Here is a 25,635-nt window from a genome sequence, read left to right on the forward strand (position 1 = left end):
GGTGCACAGGTAAGCAAAGGCCTGACAAGCTGAGTCCCTTTTACAAATGTATTCCAGTTTCTTGGACTGGGAAGAGTGTAAGATACGAGTTACTTTACCCTGAGAGAAATCTCAACTGCCAGGCTCAGGTCAGGTCCTTCGGAAGGAAGCTGGGGACCTTGTGCTGATTTTCTCTTCCCCCTTCTGGAAAACTTCCTGTTGACTTCCGTAAATGACACAGGGCACCCTTAGCCCAGGGGTGTAGGAGACCCTGACCTAAGACAGTTATTGTCTCTAGAGGCTGAGACCGCCTAGGTGCTGAGAGGGAAGCCAGCGTTTGTGCACTGGGGACAAAGCAAGCCTATTACCAAGGCCCCATGACTTGCTATGAGCAGGCCTGGGAAGCCCAACCTCACACCTGGCAAGGCCAGGTCAGTCATTCTCTCAGACTCCAAGGCAATCTGGAGAGAAAGGCTGGTAAAGGCAGTGCTGGCAGCTTCCTCTGGAATGCAGGTTTTATTTTCTTCACATTTAATCTTGCCAGATGTTTTTCAACTCTACCCTTAGAACTTAAGAGGGAAAATGTTACTTTTATGAACTAACATCATCGAATAAGTAGAAAAACCTGCACTTCTTGACTCAAATTCTATTACTTCCCTTGATTCTTCTTTTGAAGAATTTCCTTAGCCCTCAGCCAGGAGTGTCTTACAAGCCGCTTTGTGTAATTTTGAGTGGCTTTGAAAAGTCCCTTTGAAACCACTGGTTCTTAAAACTCCCAACTCTGGGGGCCTCTTCTCAGAAGAAATAGAATGAGCCCATACACAAGGTGACATATGGGATTCTAATGCGTGAGCCAGTCACCCACCTCTCTCCGAGCCAGGTAGTTTTTGGGGGTGGGTTAAAAAGTTCTAGGCGTCCCCTACCCTCCACAATGGCTACATATACAATATAAATCCTGCATCTGTGGCTCAAAGAACGTCAAGGAGTGGGGGGGGGGGGCAATAAAGATTGTAAAGGCCAGAATACGGGAAAGGCTGCTGCGGGATGTTGTCTCCTAGAAATGGCAGGGGAGCGTCACCCAGGACACCTCAACAATATGGCTGCTGCCTTAAGACCTGAACACCAATAGGCATTCTAAAAGGGAGGCGCATTCTGTGGGGGCCCAACCCCTAGTGGGGAAAGCACATGACCTATAGGCAAGCAAGGGATGCCGAAGCTAGAAGAAACAGTCCTCCATGGAAGAAGTGCCCCAATTGGCTGTCCCATATCAAGTGGTCAGTTTTGAAATCATATACACACTTATGTATACATATACATCACAAAAGCAACATTAACAAAAAGCAATGATTTAAGAGGTAGTGAGGAGGTGGGGGTTAGTACATGGAAGGAACTGGAGGGAGAAAAGGAAAGACAATAATGAAGTCATATTTTAATTTTAAAAAAATGAAGAAGAATGAAAAAATGAATTTCCCACATACACTACTCCCTCACCTCCTCTCTGTCATATGCCCAGAGGCCAAGCACTCCAGCTGGAAGTGAGCAGCTGAGTCTGAAGCCTTTAGAAGCCATATTCTCAGGCTGCAGAGATGGCTCAGCGGTTAAGAGCACAGGCTGCTCTTCCAGAGGGCCTGAGTTCAATTCCCACCAACCACATGGTGGCTCCAACCATCTGTAATGAGAACTGATACCCTCTTCTGTCATAAAGGTGTACACGCAGATAAAACACTCACATATATAAGATAAATAAATCTTTTTTTTTTTTTTTAAAAAAAAAAAAAAAGAAGCCATAATCTCTTAAGGAAGTTCCAGAGCCTCTCCCACATGCCGGGGCTCTGCCTGGGACTGCCACAGCCCTGCACTTCCCTTCTACAGCTACCCCTCACTATAGAAACACCCTCCCTACACTTTGGTGTAAAGCAGTAACCAATGGCTATTTCTCATAACCCCAAGGACTAACCAGCCTCACGTGGGCAGCTCCTGCTCAGGTCTTCTACATTTACAGGCAGACGGTGGTGGGGCTAGAACATTCTAAAGGTTTCTCCATTCCCTCATGTGGATGAGTTGGACCAGCAGATCACAGATGGGGATGCCCCTCCACGCTACTCTCCACCAGCAGACTTGGCCTCTTAATGGTGTCTGGGTAGTCAGACATTTACGGGACATCTGCTTCATGGTGCATAGGAGTTCTGAGAAGCCTAGTCAGTGCTTAGACCTCTGTCTGTCTGTCACTCTGTCTCTTTCTCTGTTTCTGCCTGTCTATCTTTGTCTCTGTCTCCGTCTCTGTCTGTCTGTCTGTCTGTCTGTCTGTCTCTCTCTCTCTCTCTCTCTCTCTCATGTGTGTGTGTGTGTGTGTGTGTGTGTGTGTGTGTTCTTTCCTTAAGACAAGGTCTCACTACGTAGCCCTGGCTATCCTAGAACTCACTCTTCAGATCAGGCTGCTCCAAATTCACAGACATCCACCTGCCTCAGTTTCTTGCGGTTGACTTTCTCCAGTCTCTGCACTGTAAAGCTGTAATTTCCTGTTCTCTCGCAGTCTTGGAAAGCGTGTTAGCTCCTTTCCTGCTGCTGTGATAAGAACACCATGACCAAAGCAGCTTAGAGAAGGAAGTGTTCATTTGGCTTACGTTTCCAGAGGGGTAGGGCTCCATCACGATAGGGCAGAGTGGCAGCAAGTAGCAGACATCATGGCAAGACTAGAAGCCCATCTTAAACTAAAGCAGGAAGCAGAAGGAGTTGAGGATAAGAGGCTTTGAAACCTCAAGGGCTGCCCCAAATGACGTACTTCCTCCATCAAGACCCTGCATCTTACCCAAACAGTGCCACCATCTGGGGGCTGAGTAGTCAAACACCTGAGTCTATTGGGGACATTCTCACTCAGACCACCACAAGAAGGCACCAAACACAGCCCACAGATAAGTGATGGGAGTCATCCTCCACCTCCCTGAAGGAAGGGTGTCTACATGCATTATTGAAAAAGCAGACAAGGAATTTTTCTCTTCTTACCCACTTAATTTTATTCAGTCACTGCTTGCATCGGCACGGATCCATTTATTTTATACACTGTTTTTCTTCTGGGAACTCAACTAGGTGTCGCCTGTGTAGTTTTGGGATACCCTCATCTTTATGTTCTTTGACTACTTCCTTTTTCCTAATCACACAACATGTCAGGCTCAGCTTGTTTATTTCTTAACTCTGCCCTAGATGCAACTATTGCTCTAAAAAGCCTTGGATTTATCGCTCTATTTATCCATTTATTTATTTAGAAAGATGGGATTAGAATCCAAGTTTTGGTGCTTGGTTAGATACTAGGACATCTCATTCTAACTCACAGCAAGGCTCAGGACCCAGTGAGTTAAAGCCACGGTGTGCCTTGGTTCTGTTGCCCATGAGAGTTTAATTTGATATCAGCTGGCTCTTGTGGGTTCACCAAGCTCTGCATGGTACAGAACTCCACCACCTGTCACAAACTATTTACAGATAGGAGCCACACATTTTCACACACATCAACGGAAACTGGCTTTTACAAAGGCATACCTATGCATCATTCACGGTGATACTTCTTGTAGTTTAAGTATTAGCAGAATTGATGTTCTAATGCCAACCTCTCTCTGAGCACAGTCCTCTTAGCACCAAGAGAATATAGAGAGTAAAGACTTTAGCCTCTCAAGGTACCAAGACCAGAGGATCTAATCGAAGACATTGGAGATCAAGGCATTGAGGGGTCCAAATTCCTTCCAAAACCAACAAGAGAGACCTTACTTGGTTTGAAGTGTGTGTGTGTGTGTGTGTGTGTGTGTGTGTAGGAAGGCGAGTGACTAGGTATGACTGAGTACACACACCACACACACACAAGTAGTATGAGTGTGTGTACTTCAGTTTTGAGGCGTGAACAGATGTACAAGAGAATGTTGGTAGGTACGTGGGGAGGAATTAGTGTGCACGACTAAGATGTGTGAGTGTGTATGTGTGTGTGAGCTTTAGAGAGTGTGAGGCTGGAATGGACAGATCAACTCTTCAACACCCATATACCTTCTTCATTCCACACAGAATGCTGGCGAGTGCCTCCTCAGCCACCTCCTGAAAGGAAGTTGGGGTCTCCGGAACAGAGGCTCCTGGTATAGCTCCTTGCCAAGCCTCATCCTCCCCTATCTCCTGAGACCCCGGGTACACAAAACAGTGAAATATTTTTCCTGTCACCATTAATGATGGCTCCACAAGTTCCCAGGGAGCAGAGTTAACTCATTCCCGTAATTAGCAATTTTCTGATATACTACCAACACCAGTTAATTATTCCCCTGGAGACAAAGCAGACTCATAGAACGCCACTAGTCAGAGGGCGCACCGGGTCCAGAAGCTCAGACACACACCGCTTGACAGTTACATTGCCATTGGTTTCCAGACAGGCTTGGTGACCTGGCGTGTGACCGTGAGACAGAGGTAAGTGAGGGTCTGTTACCACTGTGGGAGCCCAAACTGCTCCCTATTGGGCTTGCTCCTCCTCTGGCTCAAAAACACCAGAGCTCTGGAGACACGCTAACCATCCTGCCAGCCCTTCACTGACACCATGACAAGACCAAAGCACTCCCAGCCTGGTCCGAGGTCCCAGGGAGCAGAAAAGAAGCCCTTCTCTCTACCTCTTCCAGCTGCCCAGACACGCTAATAACCCCCACTTTCTCTAAGGCCACTTGCACAGTGTTTGAGGGTCACACTGGCCAGCTCAGGGTCACAGAAGCACATTAACACAGTTACTGTCCACCCCTGCAGGCAGGACTAATACACTGCTGGAAGAAAAGAGCCTGGGCCCAGATGTGGCTCTCAAACACCTGGGACAGATGGCCACCTCACCTCCAGTGACACCTCAGCTCGCTCCCCGGTGAAAACAAGAAGCCAGCAGTGAGAGCTCTGTTCACACTCTGACTGGGACAAACCGCAAACCCACAGAGACTCATTTGACGAAGAGAAGAAAATCAACCCCAAGGCTATTTTTGTTGAGTGACAATAATGGTTCAAGTGGACACTGGGCTTTCTCACTTCAGTTACTCAAATGGCAACCCCAGTTGGGTTCTCTTTTCACAAGCGAGAAAGTCCCTTCTCAGGGGAAAGTTCTGCCGGCTCTTACCTGATGCCTCTCTGTATTCAAATCTCTTTTTAGGAGCTGTTGCTTCTTAGGAAGCTCTCAGTTCCAGCAAAATAGAGAGGAAAGTACAGAGATCTGCCTGGTGCCCAAGGCCTTTCCCTGCACAGTCTCGCTACTGCAAACACCCTCCACCAGAGTGGTCCACTCATAACTGACGAGCCCCAGGACACACCCTTACCACCCAAGGTCCACTGTGTCATCCGGGTTTGCTTTTGGGGTTGGACAGTCTGTGTTTGGACCAATGTAGGATGGCATGGGCCCATCCCATAATATACAAGGTGGCTTCCCCCCCTAACGACTCTGGCTTTGCTTCTGCCTCCTCCCTCTCTGAGCCTGACTTGGCCATCACTCATCTTGCTACTTCTGAATGTTCCAAAACTCAGAGCATATGACACACAGTCAATTCAGACTGGATTTGTTTTTTTTTTTTTTAATTTGTTCATTTGGAAGGACAACAGAAAGACAATGGGAAGGATGGACTCAAGATTAAGGACAAAGGTGTTGAGGCGATGGCTCAGTGGTAAAGTGCTTGCTAATGCCAGTGGTCAGAGTTCAAATCCCCAGAGCCCACCTAAAGCGGGTGAAGCTCCTCTGTAAACAGGGCTCCTATTGGGATGGGAGATGGAAAGAATTCCCAGAAGCTCACGGATTAGCTAGTTCAGCTAAGATAGCATCAGAGCGACAACAAAACAAGACACAAACAAAACCACTGCATCAGACAAGGTGGAAATTGAGGACCAACAATATCTGAGGTTATCTCCCGACCTCCACACGCATGCCTAACCCATATAAATGCGCACATGTAGCACACACACACACACACACACACGATTAAGGGTGAAAATGAGCAATTAAGATTTCTTCTGCTGCTGGGTGGTGGCACACGCCTTTAATCCTAGCACTTGGGAGGCAGAGGCAGGCAGAGATCCTCTGCGAGTTTGAAGCCAGTTTAGTCTACAAGAGCTAGTTCCAGGACAGGCACCAAAGCTCAAGCTCATGGGCCCTTCGCCACCCCACAGGTCACTACTGTGAGCAGAGTGGGTGACAGAGTTCCCACAGGCCCACTGACACCAGGACTCTTTGCCAGGATACCCAGGCCAGGGCTGTTCCTGTGTGTGGCTCTTGGGGTGTCCTTCTCTGAAGAGGTGCCGAGGGTCAGAGTGCATTGGATCCCATTTCCTGACCACTCTTTGGCAATTCTTCCTTCCTTCCTTCCTTCCTTCCTTCCTTCCTTCCTTCCTTCCTTCCTTCTTTCCTTCATTTTCCTGGTTTTTCAAGACAGGGTGTCTCTGTACAACCCTGGCTGCCCAGCACTCACTCTGTAGACCAAGCTGGCCTTGAACTCACAGAGATCCACCTGTCTCCAGAATGCTGGGATTTAAGATGTGCACCACGATGCCCTGTGGCAGTTTTCTTTAAGGTGAAGATTTTACCTTTGCTCTGAGTTAGCATGCAGTCATCCTGTTGCTGATGAATCTGAACTCTGAAGATGGGATGTCCTAGTTCTAAGACTATATGACCAAAAAGAGTCAATAGCTCAGTTCCGATGAAGGCAGTTAGGTGAAAGATGCCCTACCCCCTCATCCGGGCTCTTCTCACTCTATCAGCTGATTGACTGGGACCCATGACACGATGGTTTTGCTTTACTTGGTCCATTGGTCTATGTGTTAATCTCGTCTCAACATACTCTCACAGAGACACCCAGACACATGATCAAGTGACATAAAATTTCCCAACACAGCTCCTCACGTGCAAGAGACGGGGCGAGGGAAGAGCTGGATCAGTTGATGGCCCTACCGTATGGTTCAGATCCCTGGCTACAACACTACCTATGCCTGGGCAGGCCACTGGGGCTCTCTCTGTCCCTGTGTTCACATCTCACAGGGCTCTGCCAACACCCAGCTCCCAGCTCGCATGTGCAAAGCACTGGTTCCCTAAATGCCATTCCTGGTGGCTTTATAGTGTGTGTGTGTGTCTGAGTGTGTGTGTGTGTGTGTGTCGCATGCGTGCACATGTGCCTGTCCCAGGTGGCTGGAGCATTTCTGATCAAGGGAAACAATAAACTAAAGCAGGCTTACCCAAGGCTCCCGAAGAAAACTCCAATTACTCCCATGGCTTTGTCTTATTATCTTTTTTATTGCATTTTAGCTTTATGACACGGGACCTCTTACGGGTAAAAATCTCATCAGATCACAAACACAGCTTTTTCTGAACTAACTAACTATGTGTATGTGGGTCAGAGTCCCAGGATGCTAGAAATGCCTCCCTACAAGGCCCAGCCATCCCCTGACCCATACCTCCTGGGCCCTGGGGCTGGCCAGATTCTGAATTTTACCAGAATGCTGAGCCCTGCGCTCACTCTCTAACTGACGCTCTTCCTGGCCAGGCATTAATTTGCTACAGTCCTTGTGAATCCAAGCTACACTTGGGTATCTACCAGCAAAGGAGCAAACAGCCCTCAGAAAACAGATGACAGGCGCTTGGAAAAGTGGCTCAGCAGGCAGGTAAGAGCACCAGCTACTCTACTGCAGGACCCCTATGGCATCCATAACACCAGTTCCAGATGATATGATACCCTCTTAGGACTCTTTGACCTATATGGACACCAGGCATGCCTGCATGTAGTACACAGACATGCATGCAGACAAAACAGTTTCACACATAGAATAAATACAAAATTTTAAAAAATAAAACCAAAACAGACTACAGGATTCACAGCCCACCAGCTTTGGGTTGATGACAAGTTACGAGGCAGTATGTATTTATTGAGTACCTACTGCATACAGAACAGTGGAAGCAGAGACCACAGCGTCCTTTGAGGCAATGGCTCTCAACCTGTGGGTCATGACCCCTTTGGAGGGTCAAACGACCTTTTCTCAGGGGTCACCTGAGGCCATTTAAAAACACAGATATTTACATTACAACTCATAACAGTAGCAAGATTATAGTTATGAAGTAACAACAAAAATGTTCTTAAGGTTGGGGTCACCTCATCATGAGGAACTGTACTCAAGAATTTCAGCATCAAGAAGGGTGAGAACCACCACTCTAGCGCCTCAGAGGGAAAGATCACCTACCTCTCTTACCCCAGAGCTGTTTCTCCACTGGGAAGTGTTTGGTTTGTTCCACAGATGATAAAACCAAAACCTTCTGCAACATCATGAGAGCAAAGATATTTTCAACACCAAAAGTTAGTGAGGATTTCCTAAAAATAAATAATAAATAAATAAAATAAAAATAAAAGAAATGATTTGTGTGCGTATAAATTACTTAACATATCAGATAATACATTAATCATGTAATATGTCATAAATATGTCATGTGCGTTTTATATAATAAATAGTATATTTTTAAATGCCGTTTTTCTTATTTATTTGTTTTGCAGTGAGCATCTGCTGCAGTTGGAGAGCTCTCAAGAGCTCCGAGCAGCGCTGGATGCACCCCCACTTCCTCCTACACAGCGTTCCTTCTCAACCTTCCTAGTGCTGAGACCCTTTACTACAGTTCCTCACATTGTGGTGACCCCCGACCGTAAAACTATTTTTGTTGCTACTTCACAATGATAGTTTTGCTGCCATTATGAATTGCAATGTAAATATTTTTAGAGATAGAGGTATGCCGAAGAGGTCACGATTCACAGGTTGAGAACCCCTGCTATGCCTTGAAGACGGGCTTTTACGACATCCCACCTGTAAAGGCTGGCCAACTGGGCTCCACCAAACACCCCTAAGATGGACACAGGCTTGGTCACTGCCTCCTGGCACCTGGGTACCCACAGTTCAGTGGTGCACCTTGCTGAACTCCTTCATGTAGTGAAGGTCCGACTAAGATTCAGTTTTGTTCCAGAGGCTTATCTGTGAGGGCCTGTTGTTTGGCCGTTTCCTCAGAATTGAAGCATTCCCTTCCGGAGAAAGAGATCGGGGAGGCTCCAGGAGCAAAGGGCAACATGTCTAGAGAAACAAAACTTGGAAGGTTCTGGGGGGTGCCCTAGCCTGGCCATATAAACAGAAGTAAACACTTGCTGGGTGCGGAGATTCTGACCACTGAGCTGGAGCAGGGGCTTCTCTGGCTGTCTAGCTTCCTGTAAGCCGTGCAGAGCCCTAGGCTTGCAATTCTCATGAGTGGTCACCATGCGGGGGTGGGCTTTTCCCAGAGGCCCTGCTTTTGAGTCATCTCTGCTTCTTGTAAGTCACCCCTCCCCCACATCCTTGATAGTAACCTCAATTAAAAACCCATTGGCTCACCAAGTTGGACATCAGTGCAATCGTCCCTTTGGTCTGTTGTGGGCTCCCTTTCTGGGGTGAGTAGGTGTGTGTGTGTGTGTGTGTGTGTGTGTGTGTGTGTGTACGCACGCACGTGCATCTCCCAGGGAAAAAGTCTGTAGCCCTGCAGGAAATGCAAAGACGATCTTCAAAGGCAGAGTCCGGCACAAGCTCCAGTTGAGTTCGCGCACCCAGAGCACGTGACACGTGGAAGCGACGACAAGAAAACTGCGCCAGGTCCTCAGTAGATGACCTTGAAAGGACAGGACTGGACGTAGTGGAGTTCAGCTTGTCAACCTCCTTAGCTCTGCCTAGGCCGACTGGAAACCCCTGCTGTGTCACCCGTGGCGGCTGTGCAGGGAGGTTCCACTTCGCTGGCTTGGAACTCAGATCTCAGAAACTTGCCAACACCACCAATTCCCACCAACACTTTCTCCATGAGCCGATGGGCAAATAAAAAGTCTTTGCAGGTGGAAGGTGCCTGAGACAACTGTCCAAAGTCACAGTCGGCCCTTCCTAGGACCCATGCACCAGCCAGTCTCCTCCCTCCCTCTCGCTCGCTGCTCTCTTCGCGGTATCTAGGCTACCATGCCCCAAGCTCAATGACTGGAGGCTCGGATCGTGGCTGTAGTCCGGCAGAGTCCACACAGGAGATGGCGGCCAACACCTATAACCCATCCCCCAACCTTGGGCTAGGCCAGCTGTGCTGTGGGATAGGGGTTACTCTTAGGGGTCGGCTCCAAGAAGCCCTGTGGCTAGACACACCTGTCTTTTCCAGGAAGTTAGACTGAAAGCTCAGGTGGGCTGAGAACTGCCTACCCACAAGCCTCTGGGGTGTGGAGCCTGGTGGCAGGCTCCTGCCACAGAAAGATGGGCTTCCTGGGCACCCACATTCACCCCATGTTCTGTGCCTCACCCACATTCACAGCAGCCCCAGAATGAATGAGACTCTCTGTCTCCCAAGTCACAGAAGACACCCCAATGTGGTTTTTTGATTCACCTCCAGAGGCTGAATAACTCTAGACTTGAGGGGGTGCCCGCTCACTCGATGAGCGTGTAGACAAGCTGTGCTGATCCAGTCAACCTGAAAGCAAACTGCTAATGGCCTGCACTAAAGTCCTGGGATCTGGGTGATACTGGCCCAGGGCAGAGTTGTCTAGGGTGAGGTAAAAGGCCTGCCCCTCTTTTCCCCAGTGAGTGAATATAGGTAAGCTCGCCTGACTCTCCCAGACTCCTTCCTGCCTTCCTCTGTGAAGTGTAACAGTAACTGTGGAAATCTCAGGATCTCCCTGTGAGCAGCTAACACCTGTTCAACTCCATCCCTGAGCTTGTGATTAGGTTGCCAGAGGGGCCCAGGGTCTGCCACGTGAAATTCCAGGTGATGCCAATGGTGCCGGAGAACAGACTTTGAGCAACACTGCTGCAGTTCTAAGCCCAGTAACTCATCAGTCAAACTAATTCACCGGCAGGTAGAATTGAGCAAATGAACCAAGCAATGACATGAGAAGATTTTTGGGGGGTGGGGTGTGCTGTGGACACTCCCAAGACCCAGTTCCAAACCAAACAGAAATTCACCCTTGACTTTAGACCAAGCAGGAAAGAAAAGAGTAAGTCCAGATCTCATGGGGTGCATCCTCAGAGAATGGGGTGCACCCTCAAAGAACAGATTAGAAGCTCTCAACATTCAAGGCTGTTGTTTCAGTGAGCCCCCAGACTTGTGAAGATGTGAGCCCCACTGAGTGACGACACAAAAACCCCACCCCTTTGCCTGCAGCTTACCCGAGAAGGCAGCAGAGGTCTCCCTCAGCATCAGAAGGCTTTGGTGGGCCTTCTGGCCCTGCCTTCCCCAGGCTGCTCTGAGCTGTGCCTCTCCTCTCCCCTCTCCTCCCTTCCCCTCCCCTCTCCTCTTTGTAGTCCCAAACTTGGAAGTGAAGTCGGGGCAGATTGCTCACCCGAGGCTTCCCTGATGCTATGTGCATCAATCCCAAACCAAGGTACATGTCACAATCCCTAGTGTGTAAATAAGACAAAGCAAGGACACGGGATTCCAGGCAGCTAGCCCAAGGTTGCTCATCTTGAAGGATGGTTCTATGACACCATCACCAGCAGATCAAGCCAGAAACTGATTCACCATTCTAGACTCCCAACTCCCTGGCCTTGACCTTGATTTATTGGATAGTTGTCTTCTCCCAGAGAGAGGCTCTGTAGCTTCCTGAGCTGAGAACCAATGCAGCAGGTACAGGAATTCCCGTCATTAGAATAGCCAGAGAGAATCAGAGTAAAGGCTCAGATGGCTGTTCCCTCGTTCCCTCGTTCAAAGCCCATCACGTCCAACAGCTGGGGGCACTGGGTCCCAGAAGCTCAGCTTGGCAGAAAGGGGGATGTCTAATCCTGCTGGTCCGTGGTTGGTTTCCATCTAAACCCTTCCAGACAGGCTGCCTGGCTGGTGTTTCTTCATTCCTGAGGATGCAGTGACCCCATGTGGCCACTGCCAAGCATAGCCGCCTGCAGGGTGTGACAGCTATTTCTCCATCAAACTTCTGTGTGTTGAGCTTTTAGGACAGTTTGTCCCTAGCCCCCTGACTGTGAGATCACAGCCCCCGGCGTGGTCTGAGCACACCCTTCAGCCACTGCTGGAGAGCTGTGAACATCACTGTGTTCAAGGTGGCTGACTCTCGGGTCTGCTTTTCCCTGCAGGATCCTACCCTCACCCCTTCTCACCCCCTCCCAGCATCCTTAGGAACAGGTGAGACCAAGGGAATTGTGTGACCTGTAGATGCAGGAGATGGAAATGAGGGACTTTTACACAGAACTGGGAGGGTCGACAGGGATTGGTTAAAGCCACATTCACGTTTATAAGTGCAAGTGAACCAGAAGCATTGGAGAAGTTTCTCCTAATGCCACCCCAGATGATAATGTATGGATGGGGGAGGAATTGCCTGTGGCTGCTGCTGATACGTGCTGAGCTTGACACAGCTTAGGAAGGGTTTTTCCCCCTCCCACACATGATCTTAAGTCCCCTGAACATAGGTAGGTGGTTTGGTGGGGTATGTCCTCACCTGCTTCTATTTTCCCGCACCTCACTTCCATTCATTCCTCTGGCTATAAATAAAACCTGGCTAAGACACAGGGCAGAGAACTCTGAGCCACTACTTCCCCTAGTGTCTTTCTGGTTCTGTTCTGAAATGGCAAATAAAATCAATTTAAATACTCCAAAATCAGACTGCTGTAATTTATCCTTTAAGAGTTGTAAATGTGAACTCTTAACTGTAAATGGAAGGAATGTTCTGGAACATTCTTAATTGAAGAAGACATGCAGCCACTATTTGAAATAAGAAAGGAAAGAACAGGGGAAAAAAGCAAGACCTATTTCCCCCTAAACCCTTCTTTTCTTTGCCCAACTGCTGCTCCTCCAATCTCAAGGAGAAACTCTGCTGTGAGTGGAGACAGTGTTGGCAATGGTGGCCGGTCTGCCATATACACATCATATACAGATAGACCTGCACAGTCTTGATCTTGCAGCTTCCAAATCTCAGAACTAAATGATTTTCTTTTCTTTTTAAGAAGAGATTTGAGTGTCTTCTGGCCTGGAGATAAAGAAACCCCAAAGCATAGGAGGACTTCCCTGTTTGCCTCGGCCAGTCCCCTGGGTTTGGAGGGCTTAACATTGACTAAGGGAAGTCCAAACAGTCCTTGGTTGTGCCCCTGGTTGATCTTTAATTGCCAATACCCCTCCATGTTTGATGTGGCCACTAGATATTCCTCCAATCGATACTAGCTTTTGCTCTCAACAGTCTGCAGCCTGTCTATTCCACATCTATGAATGACGTCAGAGCTGAAAAACCACCAGCTGGACTGTGGTGTGCAGAATGGTTGTTAAGGAGAGTCCCAAACTGACTCTGATGGATGAGAAAGGGAGGAGGTGCAGGTCAAGAGAGCAGTCAGGTGACAATGCCAGTCCTTCAATAACTTCAATAGCCAGAATGATCCCTCAATGATGGCCCATGTCAGGCAGAGCCCAGCCTTTATAGACCCATATCGATCAGTCACAGATGTGAGCTGCTTAGGAAGGAACAGAGAGCAGGGGCTGTGGACAGACAGCCTGGCCGGCCAGTGGCCAGCAGGAAGTGCTTAGAGCCAGGGCAGTACATTCTCAGGCTAGCTACAGTCCACACTAAGCCTCTTTGATTTGCTTTTAAGTGTGGATTCTGGAAGAATCTCCGGCAAGATCTCTGTTGACTTCCTTCTTAGGAGGCACTTAAGGAGGCTGGTGTGGGTACACGGCTCAGTGGCAGAACAGCTGCCTGGTCGTGCGGGAATTCCTATATCTGAGATCTAGGACCTTACAGAAAGAAAATGATAGAGGGGGGCTGAATGCCAACATCTTTGGCTGTGCTGCTGGACCCAGGGCTACAGCTGGTGTCCCACTGTTCCCATCTATACCATCCAGTCTGCCCTTGCTCTCAGCGATGTCTCAGCTATTCCCGGGGGCTTTACTGAGAGGTGTGAGCCCCTCATCTTCCATCTGGGGTGACTACACCTGGTTATTACTCTCTACACCTAACAGAGACATCTCAGGGGTCACTTCCCTTCCACACTTCTCTTCCCTAGCGTGTGACAGCAGCTGAGCAATCCCTTCCTCTTTCTGGTTAGACACCTCCCCCACACCAGGAGGGCAACTGCTCCTGGTCATCCTTAAATGTCCAGCTTGAAACTTAAGTTTGGATGTGTGATTCAGCTAGCTTTTGTCATCTTTTCAGACAGAGGTCTCCCTTGAGAAGCAGCTGCCTCGATCTTGAGAGCTTCCATCAAGGGCTTTGGGAAGCACGCATGTTCCAAGGGGTTTCTGGGAATTAGAAGTACCACTCGTTGGTTCTCAGACCCTCAAGTCCTCCTCTACGGGGACAGAATACTTTGTAAAGTTGATTAACCCTAAGTGTCTCCTGCACCCAGGAGAGTGGCACTCTGTTCTTCTTGTTTGTTTTTAAAGACTTATTTATTAGGTATACAACATTCCCTCTGTGTATGGCTACATGCCAGATCTCATTATAGATGCTGTGAGCCACCATGTGATTGCTGGGAATTGAACTCAGGACCTCTAGAAGTGCAGCCAGTGCTCTTAACCTCTGAGCCATCTCTCCAGTCCGGCATTCTGTTCTTATATCTCTGAATTGTCCCTGTGCCCTTAATAGGTCACACTGATTTTCTGTGAGCCTAGGTGGGTCCCATGATGTAGTCCCCTGGTCACAGCCAAGTCTCATACCTTTATTCTATTAGGAAGATCTCCAGTCCTTTGACAGTGACACAGGATACCCAGTGCTGATGGAGAAGCACTCTGGGAGTACTCTGGTGGCACTTCTGAAGATCTCTGTGGTCAGAACAGGCAGGGGTATCTATTTATTTCTATTAGAATGAGTCACAGGCCTTAATAGGGTGAAAGGAATCTGTTGTGATCATTTTGTTGCAAGCTCAGACTTGTCTGTTGTGGCAAGTTGGGGGCTTGTATGGTAGAGCAGTAATTATGAAAACTTTGGCAAATGAATGCCTGTACCATCGGATCCCTTCACAGCCTCCACCCTTCCCACCATTGAGCCAGCACTGGGTGGCCAATGACTGAGACATCTTGTGTATTAGGTCGCCAGGCACCTCTTCTGTGGGGGAGGATGGTTTCCAGAAAACCAACACGAAATATGACAGCCATTGTTCTCTGCCTGTTGTCCAGATGCTCCAACATGCCTCTGCATCAGACCCCGTCCCAGGCTTTCCAGGCCTTCCAAGTTCCAAACACCAGGCGAGCTATTTGGTGCTGCCTGAGGCCATCTGTATTCTGATTTGGCCTGCTTTCCTTCACCCAGAGTGGGCAAGCAGGTGTCCTGCCCTCTGTTCTGCCCACTTTGAGGCTTATCCTACACAATCCTTTCAAGACTAACCATGAGTGAGGCCATATGGGGCTGTCACTGTTTAGATGACATATCTACACAAAGCCCACTGGAACATAAACTCAGCTTGGTCATTTCGTCTTGATCTTATCCCTAACATAGCATGGCTATGAAGTGGGAAGTGCCACTGGTCCATGAAAGCCTCCTTTTCTGCCTGTGTACAACTGGATATTCCTTCTCCATCTTCAGATGGATTCTTGCTGCCCCATGCCACTGAATCTCATCTGCTCTTCATCACAGAAATGACCTTAAAAGATAATGTTTTTTTTATTGCTGTTTTCTTTAGTCCGGGTCTCACACAGCCCAGGTTGGCTTTGAATTCACCATTATAGTTAAGTGTGATCTTGAATGTCTGAGCCTCCTGCCCCATCTCCCAGGTGCTGGGAGTACCCATACGCACACACCATATACCCAGTTTATGTGGTTCTGGGGATCAGCTCAGGGCCTTGTGGATGCCGGGCAAACATTCTACCACTGAGCTCCATTCTCAGCCCAATAGAGTGTGTTTTTTTGTGTACGATGAAGAATCACTGGTAGCATATTCCCTAGGTAGATGGAGTAGTAGTTAAATAGTGGACTGGTTCCACATCTCTACTGTGTTGAATAGCATTCATGTCGAAACAGAACCGGTGAATGTGGCTGTCTTGGTTAGCTTTTCTACTGCTGCGATAAAACACCACAACCAAAACCAACTTAGAACAGAAGGGTTTATTTGGCTTACAGGTTACAGTCTATCACTGAGGGAAGCGAGAGCAGGAACCTAGAGGCAGAAGCTGAAGCAGAAACCATGCAGGAATGCTGCTCACTGGCTTGCTCCCCATGACTTGCTTAGCTGGGTTTCTTATATCCCCAAGACCACCTGCCCAGGGGTGGCACCACCACCACCAGATCAGGTTTTCCCATATCAAACATCAGTTTGCTTGCCCACAGGGCATTTTCATGTGGCCATTAAGAAAACTGAGGTTCCCTCTTCTCAGATGACTGTAGCTTGTGTCGTATTTATAAAACAAGCCAACAAACACAAACACACACAACCAACACAGCGGCCTTATCTGAAAACACCGCTGTTTTGCAGATGGGATCAAGTCAGAGGGCTTGCTCTGTAAGGAGAAGGCCGTAGGAGCGAGCACATAGCAAGCAGAAGGCCACACACTAATGAACTGTAGTCCTAGATGTTTATCAAAGAGCCAGGGCACATGGGGGACGGCTGGAAGATGCAAGGGAAATTTTCCCAGAAACTCACAGGATGCATGGCTCCAACCACCACCTTGATCTTCATCTTCTAACTTCTACGATTGTGGAATCATGTATTTCTCATGTTTTCAGCCAGAAGTCTCTGGCGGTTTGTTAGGACCACACCAGAAAGCTAATTTAATATCTTGCACAATCTAGCAGTTACCTCGTTATCTGGGAGGGATTATTTACTAAAGAACTGTTACAACATTGTACGTTTTATCTATCCCAACTATCACATATTAGATACACAATTTCAATTAATTAAAATGAACAGGCAAAGAACACAATGCGGTAAACATTACAACATTTAAAACTGGCCTTGTGTAAGAAAAGTACTAACACATCTTTGCCCCCGTCTCAAACAAGAAACAAGAGAGAAGCTGGGTGAATATTCCATATTATGTGAATATTTCACTACTGATCTGTAAAGAGGCAAAAGTCTTGACGTTCATTGATATGGACTTCACTCATTCAAACCTGTTCTGAAATAAATCACACACAAGTCACAGTTGGTAACAATCACTTCACGAGTACAAAATCAGCTGCCAACATGGTGCAGCGTAAATGGATGAGCTGTGAGCATGCAGCTTTACAGCCTACCTATTAACTGCTTTTCCAAAGTTCAGCTACACAGCTAAAACATGAGCTTTGGGACTGTCTGCAATTCTGCAAACAGGTTTTGCACATCTAGGGTAGCGGAGGGTCTCCTGTTGTCTGAGGCTATTACAAGTCGCCACTGGTTAAAGCCTTAGCCCATGCAACAGAACTCACGTATCACCTCCATGCCTGACTTGAGTGCTCCCCCACCCCCTACGACCTAGGCAATGGGCCTCTCATCTGTAGAGAACCTGGAGCATCTACTGTTTCTCTCAATGACATTCGTCATTCACTTGTTTGTAAATTCAGACCCGGGTACAATTTAGAGAGCATGTCCTAAGCTTGGCTGAGTGCAGTGGCGGCCCTTTAACTTCATTAGGCTGTGCTAATGAAACATTCTGACAACCAGATTCCCCGAGAAGATTCATAGTAAACGAGATGGGTGTTGTATTCTAAGTCCCACGGTGAAGTTGAATTTCAGTTATTGGCAAGCACAATAAAATACATTAACACTGCAATCATAAGGCCTTCCTAATAAAATGCTTGATGGGTTTGATAAACCATCAAGATTTCACAACATAAAATATAGTTTTTAAAAAAAACCAACCAACCAAACAAACAAACAAACAAAAAAACCAACCAAAACCCCACCCTTTGAATGAGTGAAGCAGAATCAGAACTCGTCACTGGGATTTGCTCAGCAGGGTCTTGTCTGTCAGGATGCTCACCTTACAGACTAAGCAGCCAGCTCAGCACAGCAGTAATGTCTGGGTATTCCAATCCATATTCCCAAACTGTGCTGGAGGTCGGGAATTACACCTAGCATTATCAGACGGGAAATTCCCAGTTGAGTACACATAAAACTTTGCTTAGAAAACAAGTTTGGCTGTGTGTTTGACATTCCAATGCACATACAGTTTCAATGCATTTTGATTACACTTTCGGGGTGTTTATAAATATATAGTCACAAAATAGCTGTTATTCTCAGTCTTTTCTATACACAAGATACATATTACATTTGTAACACTCATTTAATTACGACATGCAATTTATAACACCTGGAATTATAGCAGGACATGAAACACGAACACAGCTCTGTCCAGTAATTATGACTTCGTGGGGGAAAGACTGGACAATGATTCACTTACTTAATTTTTGCAAATGAGTTCACTGCAGCTAACAGAGCCCAAGTCCATTTTTGGCGTGCTTGAATTCAATAGACCTGTTTCCAGTGGAAAACGTGGCTCTCACTCACTGCCTGGCCACTGGCACACACATTCTCCATCTATCATCTCAAGACACTGACTAGAAATGTCATCAGCTTCAACACCTACATCACATGTCAACCGTGTGTGTGTCCAATGCTGGTAGTGGGCTGGACTCTTGAAATGCCTGCTCTGAAGAGGTTTTCTCACGGGGCTCCCCACTGTACCTTCCACTGGGGGTTCAGACTAACCTTGAACAGTGCCAGAGTCCCGCAGGCAGACTATGAATGTGTAAGATAACTGGTATTTGGCGTCTGTCTCATTTATCACATTACTGACAAGCATTTTACAAAGAGCAGTGAGGAGGAGGGGCACCTGTCCCCACCTGGAACTCAGAAACACACAGGGGCTTCCAGCAACCTTGACACAGAGGAAACTCAGTTATCTCCCTGTGCGTTGTTGGCCATCTCTTGGCGACTGTTCATCTTTTGGGTAATGATGGCTAGGATTCGCCGAATGGCAAGCAGCCGCTCTTTCAGGGAGGCCATGCCGAGAACGGCCATCTGAGCCTTGCGTTCCAAAGGCAACACGGCCAGAATCCACCAGGACCAGGCGGGGCCGATAGAGCTGCTCTGTCAAAGACACGAGGAGATGAGCAAAATTAATGTCCAGAACATAGGCTGTTCCCTCATTCAGCTTTTTGTGTAACCAGCAAATAAAGGCAAGGATGCCACCTTCTGCTGTAGGAACAGGTCAGAGTTCACCAGGCCCTGAGAATGCAGAGTTCCTGTTGAATGTGAGCCACATATTCCAAGGTAAAAGGAAAGGACATGAAAGGACACTTGCTGAGAGAAGCTCGTTCCACAGAGAAACTCCATGGATTATCCATCTCTGTTCTCCCAAGTGTTCAGATAACGATGCATACCCACCAGAAAGAAAGATCCTAAATGTTACCTCCAGGTGCCAATGTTGTATGCTATTGCTTTTCAAGTTTTAAGTGGGCTAGCTAAGGCACAATGTTATAAAGGTCAAAAGTATTTGCACAAGTTTGAGTGCCATGGGAAAACCGAACTTAAAGTCAAAGTGTGTAACACACGTATGCACACATCACTGTATGTGGTAACTATTGTGAACTTTTATGTGTGGATAATACACTTAAGTTTTGTTTAGGTACATATGTATATGCACGTTAGCCTTTACTTCACATAATCAAATGAGCATTCTGGGCTGAACTCTAAGCCAACACTGATTCTCAACCAGTTTCTGTTCATGGTGCTGGAATAAAGACATTTAAGCCTAAGCCCGTTTGCTTACAAAGTTCAAATTCTCTTCTATTCCCTTTAAAGAGGTACCAACCAGGAGCTAGGGAGAATGGACTCCAGTGGCTTTAGCTTTCGAGTTCGATAACTTCACTGGAGGGTTAGAAATAAACCATGAACCAAAGCTCAAAGAGGCATCTCAAGTAACTGCCAAGAAGATCCTGGCCTGCCCTTCAGAGGTGACCTATAATCTCAATTCTCCCCTTCTCTTATCGCTCAAGACAAAATGCTTAATGAGAAGCACCTCACGAACAATATCCTCTCTTAACTAAAATCCTTGTCGTTGCAGGATAATCGTTTCCAAAGATCTCAGTGTCTGTGACTGTAAGTGGAAATGGGGGCTGCTGAAGATGTGACCAAGTTACTACAGTGGGAAGATTACCCTAGTGGATCGATGGAGCCGCATGGGTCCTTCCAGGACTGTGGCCAGGGGAGATGTAACATAGAAGAAAGGGCTAGAACTGGAGAGTTGCGGGCTTAACAATGCCAAGGAAGGCCATCTTCAGAGGCTGAGGATGCCAGAAGCAGTCTCGCCTATAACCGCCAGGGGGCGATGTGCACTGCTATTGCTGCTGCGTCAGGCTTGGCGAAACCAACAAACGTGTAGGGCTTCTGACCCACACATTCTGTCTGGTAATACACTGGCACCGCTGCCGCCACCATGTTAGTGACAATGTGTCACAGCAGGGGTAGGAAGTAACTCCACCCACCAATTAGAGATTAATTTGAATTGATGAGTGTAACTACTTTCCTTTTGAATCTGAGACAGTACAGTGGGAAAAGGGAGTGGTAAGAAGGGGTGGCCAGGAAGGAATGGAGGTGATTTTAGAATCTAAAGCAGGGCCTCCTAAACTTGAGCTACTCATGACATTTTTAACCTAAGGATTTTTTACAACTCTAGGCACAGAGGTACCCTGCATCTACTAATACAAATCAAACATTTACTACTAATAAATTATAAATACAATTATTCTTAAACAATTCTTTTATATATACATAATTGTATCATTTATTAAAGGTTAAAGTAAATTCAACACTAATTAGATATATGTGATTTCTTATTTTTTATACACAATAAATAAATCTTGGCTGAAATACTGAATATAGGGCATTGTCAATGTTTTTCAGAACCAAATGAAATTCTGAATTTGCATAGTTATCAATGTTGAGAAAGCCAACTTCATATAAATACAGCATGTTTGGGGCCATTTCAGAAAATGCTGGAAATACTGTCCTAATTCCAAGCCAAAATTTATTTATTGATCTTTATTTTTTAATGAGATTCAAGCTAACAACTTTCCTGGTTAGCGTCACCTGTCTCCTGGAGTTGTCTGAGGGATTCTCAGTTGAGGGATTACCTAAGTCAGAGTGGCCCGTGGCCACAAGACAGTCTCTGAAGCACTGTCTCTGAGCATTAATTGATGCAGCTGGGCCCAGCTCACTGTGGGTGGCACCATCCCTAAGCAGGTGGCCTGAATTATATAAGAAATCAGGTGAGCACGAGCAGTCGAGAAACGCGTGAGCCTTATTCCTCCACGGTTCTGCTTCAGCCCGTGCTCGACTCCTTGCCTGGTTTCCCTCAGTGATGAGTTGGGACCTAGAAGTGTAAACCAAATAAATCCTTTCCTCCAAAGTCTCTTTTGGCCAGCGGACTTCATAAAGCGACAGGAAAGAAACTAGAACAGCAACTCAAACCATTTTTCAAGTCAAGCATTCTAACCAAAGACATACTAATGTGACAGAGACCAGGAGCGGTGGTGAGAAAGCACCGAGTCTTCGTTTTCTGCAAATTAAACCATGACGCTGTAAAACGCAGAACATAATATACACAGGAAAGGACATTGCAATATACAGCATACATGAGTCTTGGCTCTTGAGTCAACCGGATTCAGGTAGCATCCCCTGGCACTGTGTGGCACGACAGCACGGGCAGTGCAGCGCACACGCTGCGTGTCAGAGCCAAGGCTGCAGTGAAGTCTATGCAACAGGGCAGCAGCACAAGCAAATGCTGCCCAAACACCTCGAATTCGCTACACACTGAATTCTGAATTAATGTTAGATCATTGTGCGCTCAGAAACCTTTACTGCTGGCAAATTTTTCTTAACCCTCACATTTAGCTGTGTGACCCCCGTAAAGAGTTGTAAGGCACCGTTCAAGAAACTTGTGTTTTAAAGCACTCTTCTGAGTTTGAGAAACAGCACTGAAGCAGAGGGTAAAAGAAAGAGGCACACAAGAGCCGGAAGATGGAAACAGATGGGGAAAGACAAAACGCATTTCACTTTATACGAAACATGTTGAAAGCTGGTCCCTCCCACTACATACACGATTTCTGCCATCCAGAGGCACACATATGAACAGCTGAAAGGAACTATGTACTCTGTAAGCATCCTGCACCTGAGCAGCTCTGTCATTAGAAGGTGATGCATCGGAGCTTAGATACACACCACAAGCTGCCGCATTTGCTTCCTGAAGGGTCAGTTGCAACAAAAACTACTGGGCGGTCAGTAAGGACCTAAGGCTTCCAAGACAGCGATGGCTGTGGGGTTTTCTCTTCAGGCGCTCACCATCTTGCTTGGCATGCGCAAGACAGAGATGAAGCATGGTGTTCTGAGCTAACGGAATGATTTTTGTTTGAGGCGATCTTCGTGCACGGATAGAAAACGTTGATCTATCTACTCTGCTACACAAGGCACAGGCTGCTGTACTAAGTCTTCTTTGGGAATCTAGGACTCAAGCTGGCGACGGCACACAGTGCTGCGCTGCTGAGTTTATCACAGAATGAGGAGCCTTGTCACATTACCGTGGGAAACAGCAGCATGACCAGAGAAGGGAAGAAAGCCTACCTGCGGCTCAGGCTCCCTGTCTGGCATCGACCCAAAAAGGTTTAGGATTTTCTTTTTCATGTGATCCTGGAGAGAAGCAAGCCAGGAAACAACCTCCTGGTACACTGACTCATGGAGGGCGGTGAGTTCTTCATACTCTGGGCCTTCCACCTGGCCAGAGAAGAGAGACATTTCAGTAATCCATGCAGACACAGGCCTCTGCACACTGGTGACCTCTGACAGCTAGGTGGATTTGTGACATCTACTCCTTCACTAATGACACAAAATGACATGTTTACTATAGAAATATTTGCTTTTTAATAAGTCTGAGATCTACGAATTGCACCCTGGTTCTTCTCTTAAGATTCTAATGTGAGCACGTATCCAACGTTATAAATAACTGTCCATGGGTACAGATTATGTATCTGATATATAATAAGTTATTTACTCACATACATAAGATACATCTTGAATATCCTGACATTTTATTTTTAAAATGATTTTTAAAATGCTAGTAATATAAATATGCATACACAGTAACCAAATATGCAACACCAAGTAAGAATGTGCAGTACCAAGCCTGCCAACCTCAGTTTGGTCCTCAGAACCCTCGTGGTAGAAGGAAAGTACAGATTCCTGCAGGTTATCCTCTGACCTCCACATGCACACTGTGTGTGCGCACACAATACAACAAGAAATAAATATACACAAGAGAACTTTTTGTTGGGTATCTCAGAACAAGGAATCAGAGCTAGTATTTTACAAACCATTTTCCTAATGCCAAATCACACTCCAGGAGCTGTGCTGGGTGGCACCATGACCACCAACATTAGTAACTGCTCAGCCATACTGCGATGTGCCTGGCATCTGATCCTCCTCACTGTCCAGCCAATCATTTGGCTCCACCTCAACCCTGCTTAGGATGATCTGGCAGAGCATGGGACTAGTGGTTGGGCATGTCTTAGCTTCACTGTCGGCTATCACGTATGTGTGTCAGTCAAGACCACAGCCTTGTAAAGCAGAATAAACCATCCAGGACTTTTCTGGGTAGAAAACTCTCGAAGCTACAAAATCCACAGAAATTGTAACAGACAGAAAGAACCATCATAGGTTTGACTTACGCAGATCACCGTTCATATGTAATTGGGATTTTCTTTAAAATTACTTCATAAACATCTTTTAAAGCCAGTTTTAAAGTAAATCCATACCGCACTAAAAATAAGGTGTCATCGAGGACAATACCAATAACGCTTCATTAGATCTGTTGTCAGTTCCGTAGGACGAGCCTGAGAACTTCCACACTGGATCAATCTTTGCAGCCAGCCCCATGGTCCAGGGGCCCTGCAGTTGGGCACCCTGAGGTCACTTTGATCTTTGAGGCTCTCAGGGCCTTTAGCCACCAGAAGTGGCATCTGGGAGCAGATGGAACCAGTACTCTGGGCATGATCCCACTTGAATGAACATGTGTCTACATCTCCAGTGTGACTTCTAGTGTGATGTGAGAGGGTACATGCTTTTATATCCACATTTCAGATTTCCAGCAAAAATGGAAAAGAGGGATACAATAATCCAAAGTATTTCCTCTTACTAAGCATTCCTAATTTCATTATAACGTAACTTATAGACAAAAAGCACCCCTCCCCCTCTGCCACAGATCTGGTGGGGCTCAAGGAATCCTGTCAACTGCACAAGGTAGCACAACCACCACGCCAGCACCCTACACCAGACAGAGAACACTGCTACTACCCAGAAAGACTCCCCAGACCCATCCCAGTCAGGTGAAAAGTACACCTTGCAATTCCGACTTCTGTCTCCAGGCCATGTGTTTCCTGTTTCTGGAAGTGGTCAAGAAGACAAGGCTTTTGCCTGCTGTCTGTGTGTAGCGAATATGCAGTGTGCAGCCTCCTACGATTGGATCCCCTCTCTGCCTGGCTGTAGACTCACCCGTGCTGACAGAGCACTAATTCATTAGGTTTTGCCTCTGATACGTCTCCACTGTAGGATGAACTGGAAGAGCTCATCCATCTGCCCGAGGGGCATTTAGACCACCTCCACTGTCAGCTACTGGCGAGGCAGTATGGACATCTCTAAACATCTTCATGAGGACCTGTTCAAAACACTTTGCTGAAAGGTCCCGAGTTCAATTCCCAGCAACCACATGGTGGCTTACAACCATCTGTAATGAGGTCTGGTGCCCTCTTCTGGCCTGCAGACATACACACAGACAGAATATTATATACATAATATAAAAAAAAATAAAGGTGTACAAAACACTTTGCTGAGTTGTCAGAATATGTGTACTGGTATTTCTGTGAGATAAAAATAATTCTCGAAGGGTGAGAGATTTTTATACTCGCTTTGGAAGGCACTTTCAAGCATGACTGTTTTGTGTTCTACCTCACTCTGCACCATACGAGGAATCACTGCTGGGACTCAAACGCTGGCCGTCACCACATTGTTAGCCCTTTCCCCGAGGTATGTATTTTATATGTATAGGTATTTTGCCTACATGCATGTCTGTGCATTTCTGGAGAGGCCGGAAGAGGGTATCTGCTTTCTTGGAACCTGAGATACAGGAGGTTACAAGCCACCATGTGAGGGCATCTGCTTCCTTGGAACCTGAGATACAGGAGGTCACAAGCCACCATGTGAGTGCTGGGAATCGAACTTGGGTCCTCTGGAAGAGAAGCCAATGCTTTTAACCACTTAGCCATCTCCCTGGCAACTCCCATCATGTCTTAATAAATAACATTGCAGGGGGCTGGAGAGATGGCTCAGAGGTTAAGAGCACTGACTGCTCTTCCAGAGGTCCTGAGTTCAATTCCCAGCAACCACATGGTGGCTCACAACCATCTGTAATGAGATCTGGCGCCCTCTTCTGGTGTGTGGGAAGCAGAATGTTGTACACATAATAAATAAAATAAATAAATAAATAAATAACATTGCAGTGAAAACCAGTCTAACACAGTCGTTTACACATGGCCTACTGCTGCTTATTAATCCTAAGAATAAAAACTAGTTGCAGCAGAGACCACATGTCTTGCAGGGTCTAAAGCACAATCATCAATTAGTGTCTATGGGGAACTGAGCCAGAATATCTCCCGCAGATACCCAAGTCCAAATAAAATGATGTACCGC

The 25,635-nt window shown here is 46.8% G+C and overlaps 1 protein-coding gene across 1 annotated transcript in view; it reads right to left on the reverse strand.

Moving 5' to 3' along the window:
- Nucleotides 1–16,016: 16,016 nt before the first annotated feature.
- The window catches only part of Lonrf2 (LON peptidase N-terminal domain and ring finger 2), a 34,660-nt gene continuing 25,041 nt past the window's right edge, over nucleotides 16,017–25,635 (reverse strand). The window contains exons 11-12 of the mRNA XM_057751413.1: nucleotides 22,519–22,668; nucleotides 16,017–18,987 (exon numbers count right to left, since the gene is read on the reverse strand). Of these exons, the coding sequence (XP_057607396.1) occupies nucleotides 18,793–18,987; nucleotides 22,519–22,668 (345 nt within the window). The 3' untranslated portion in view covers nucleotides 16,017–18,792. The remainder of the gene's footprint in view (nucleotides 18,988–22,518; nucleotides 22,669–25,635) is intronic.

This window comes from Chionomys nivalis, chromosome 19 (assembly GCF_950005125.1).
Source record: "Chionomys nivalis chromosome 19, mChiNiv1.1, whole genome shotgun sequence".
Classification (NCBI taxonomy): Eukaryota; Metazoa; Chordata; class Mammalia; order Rodentia; family Cricetidae; genus Chionomys; species Chionomys nivalis.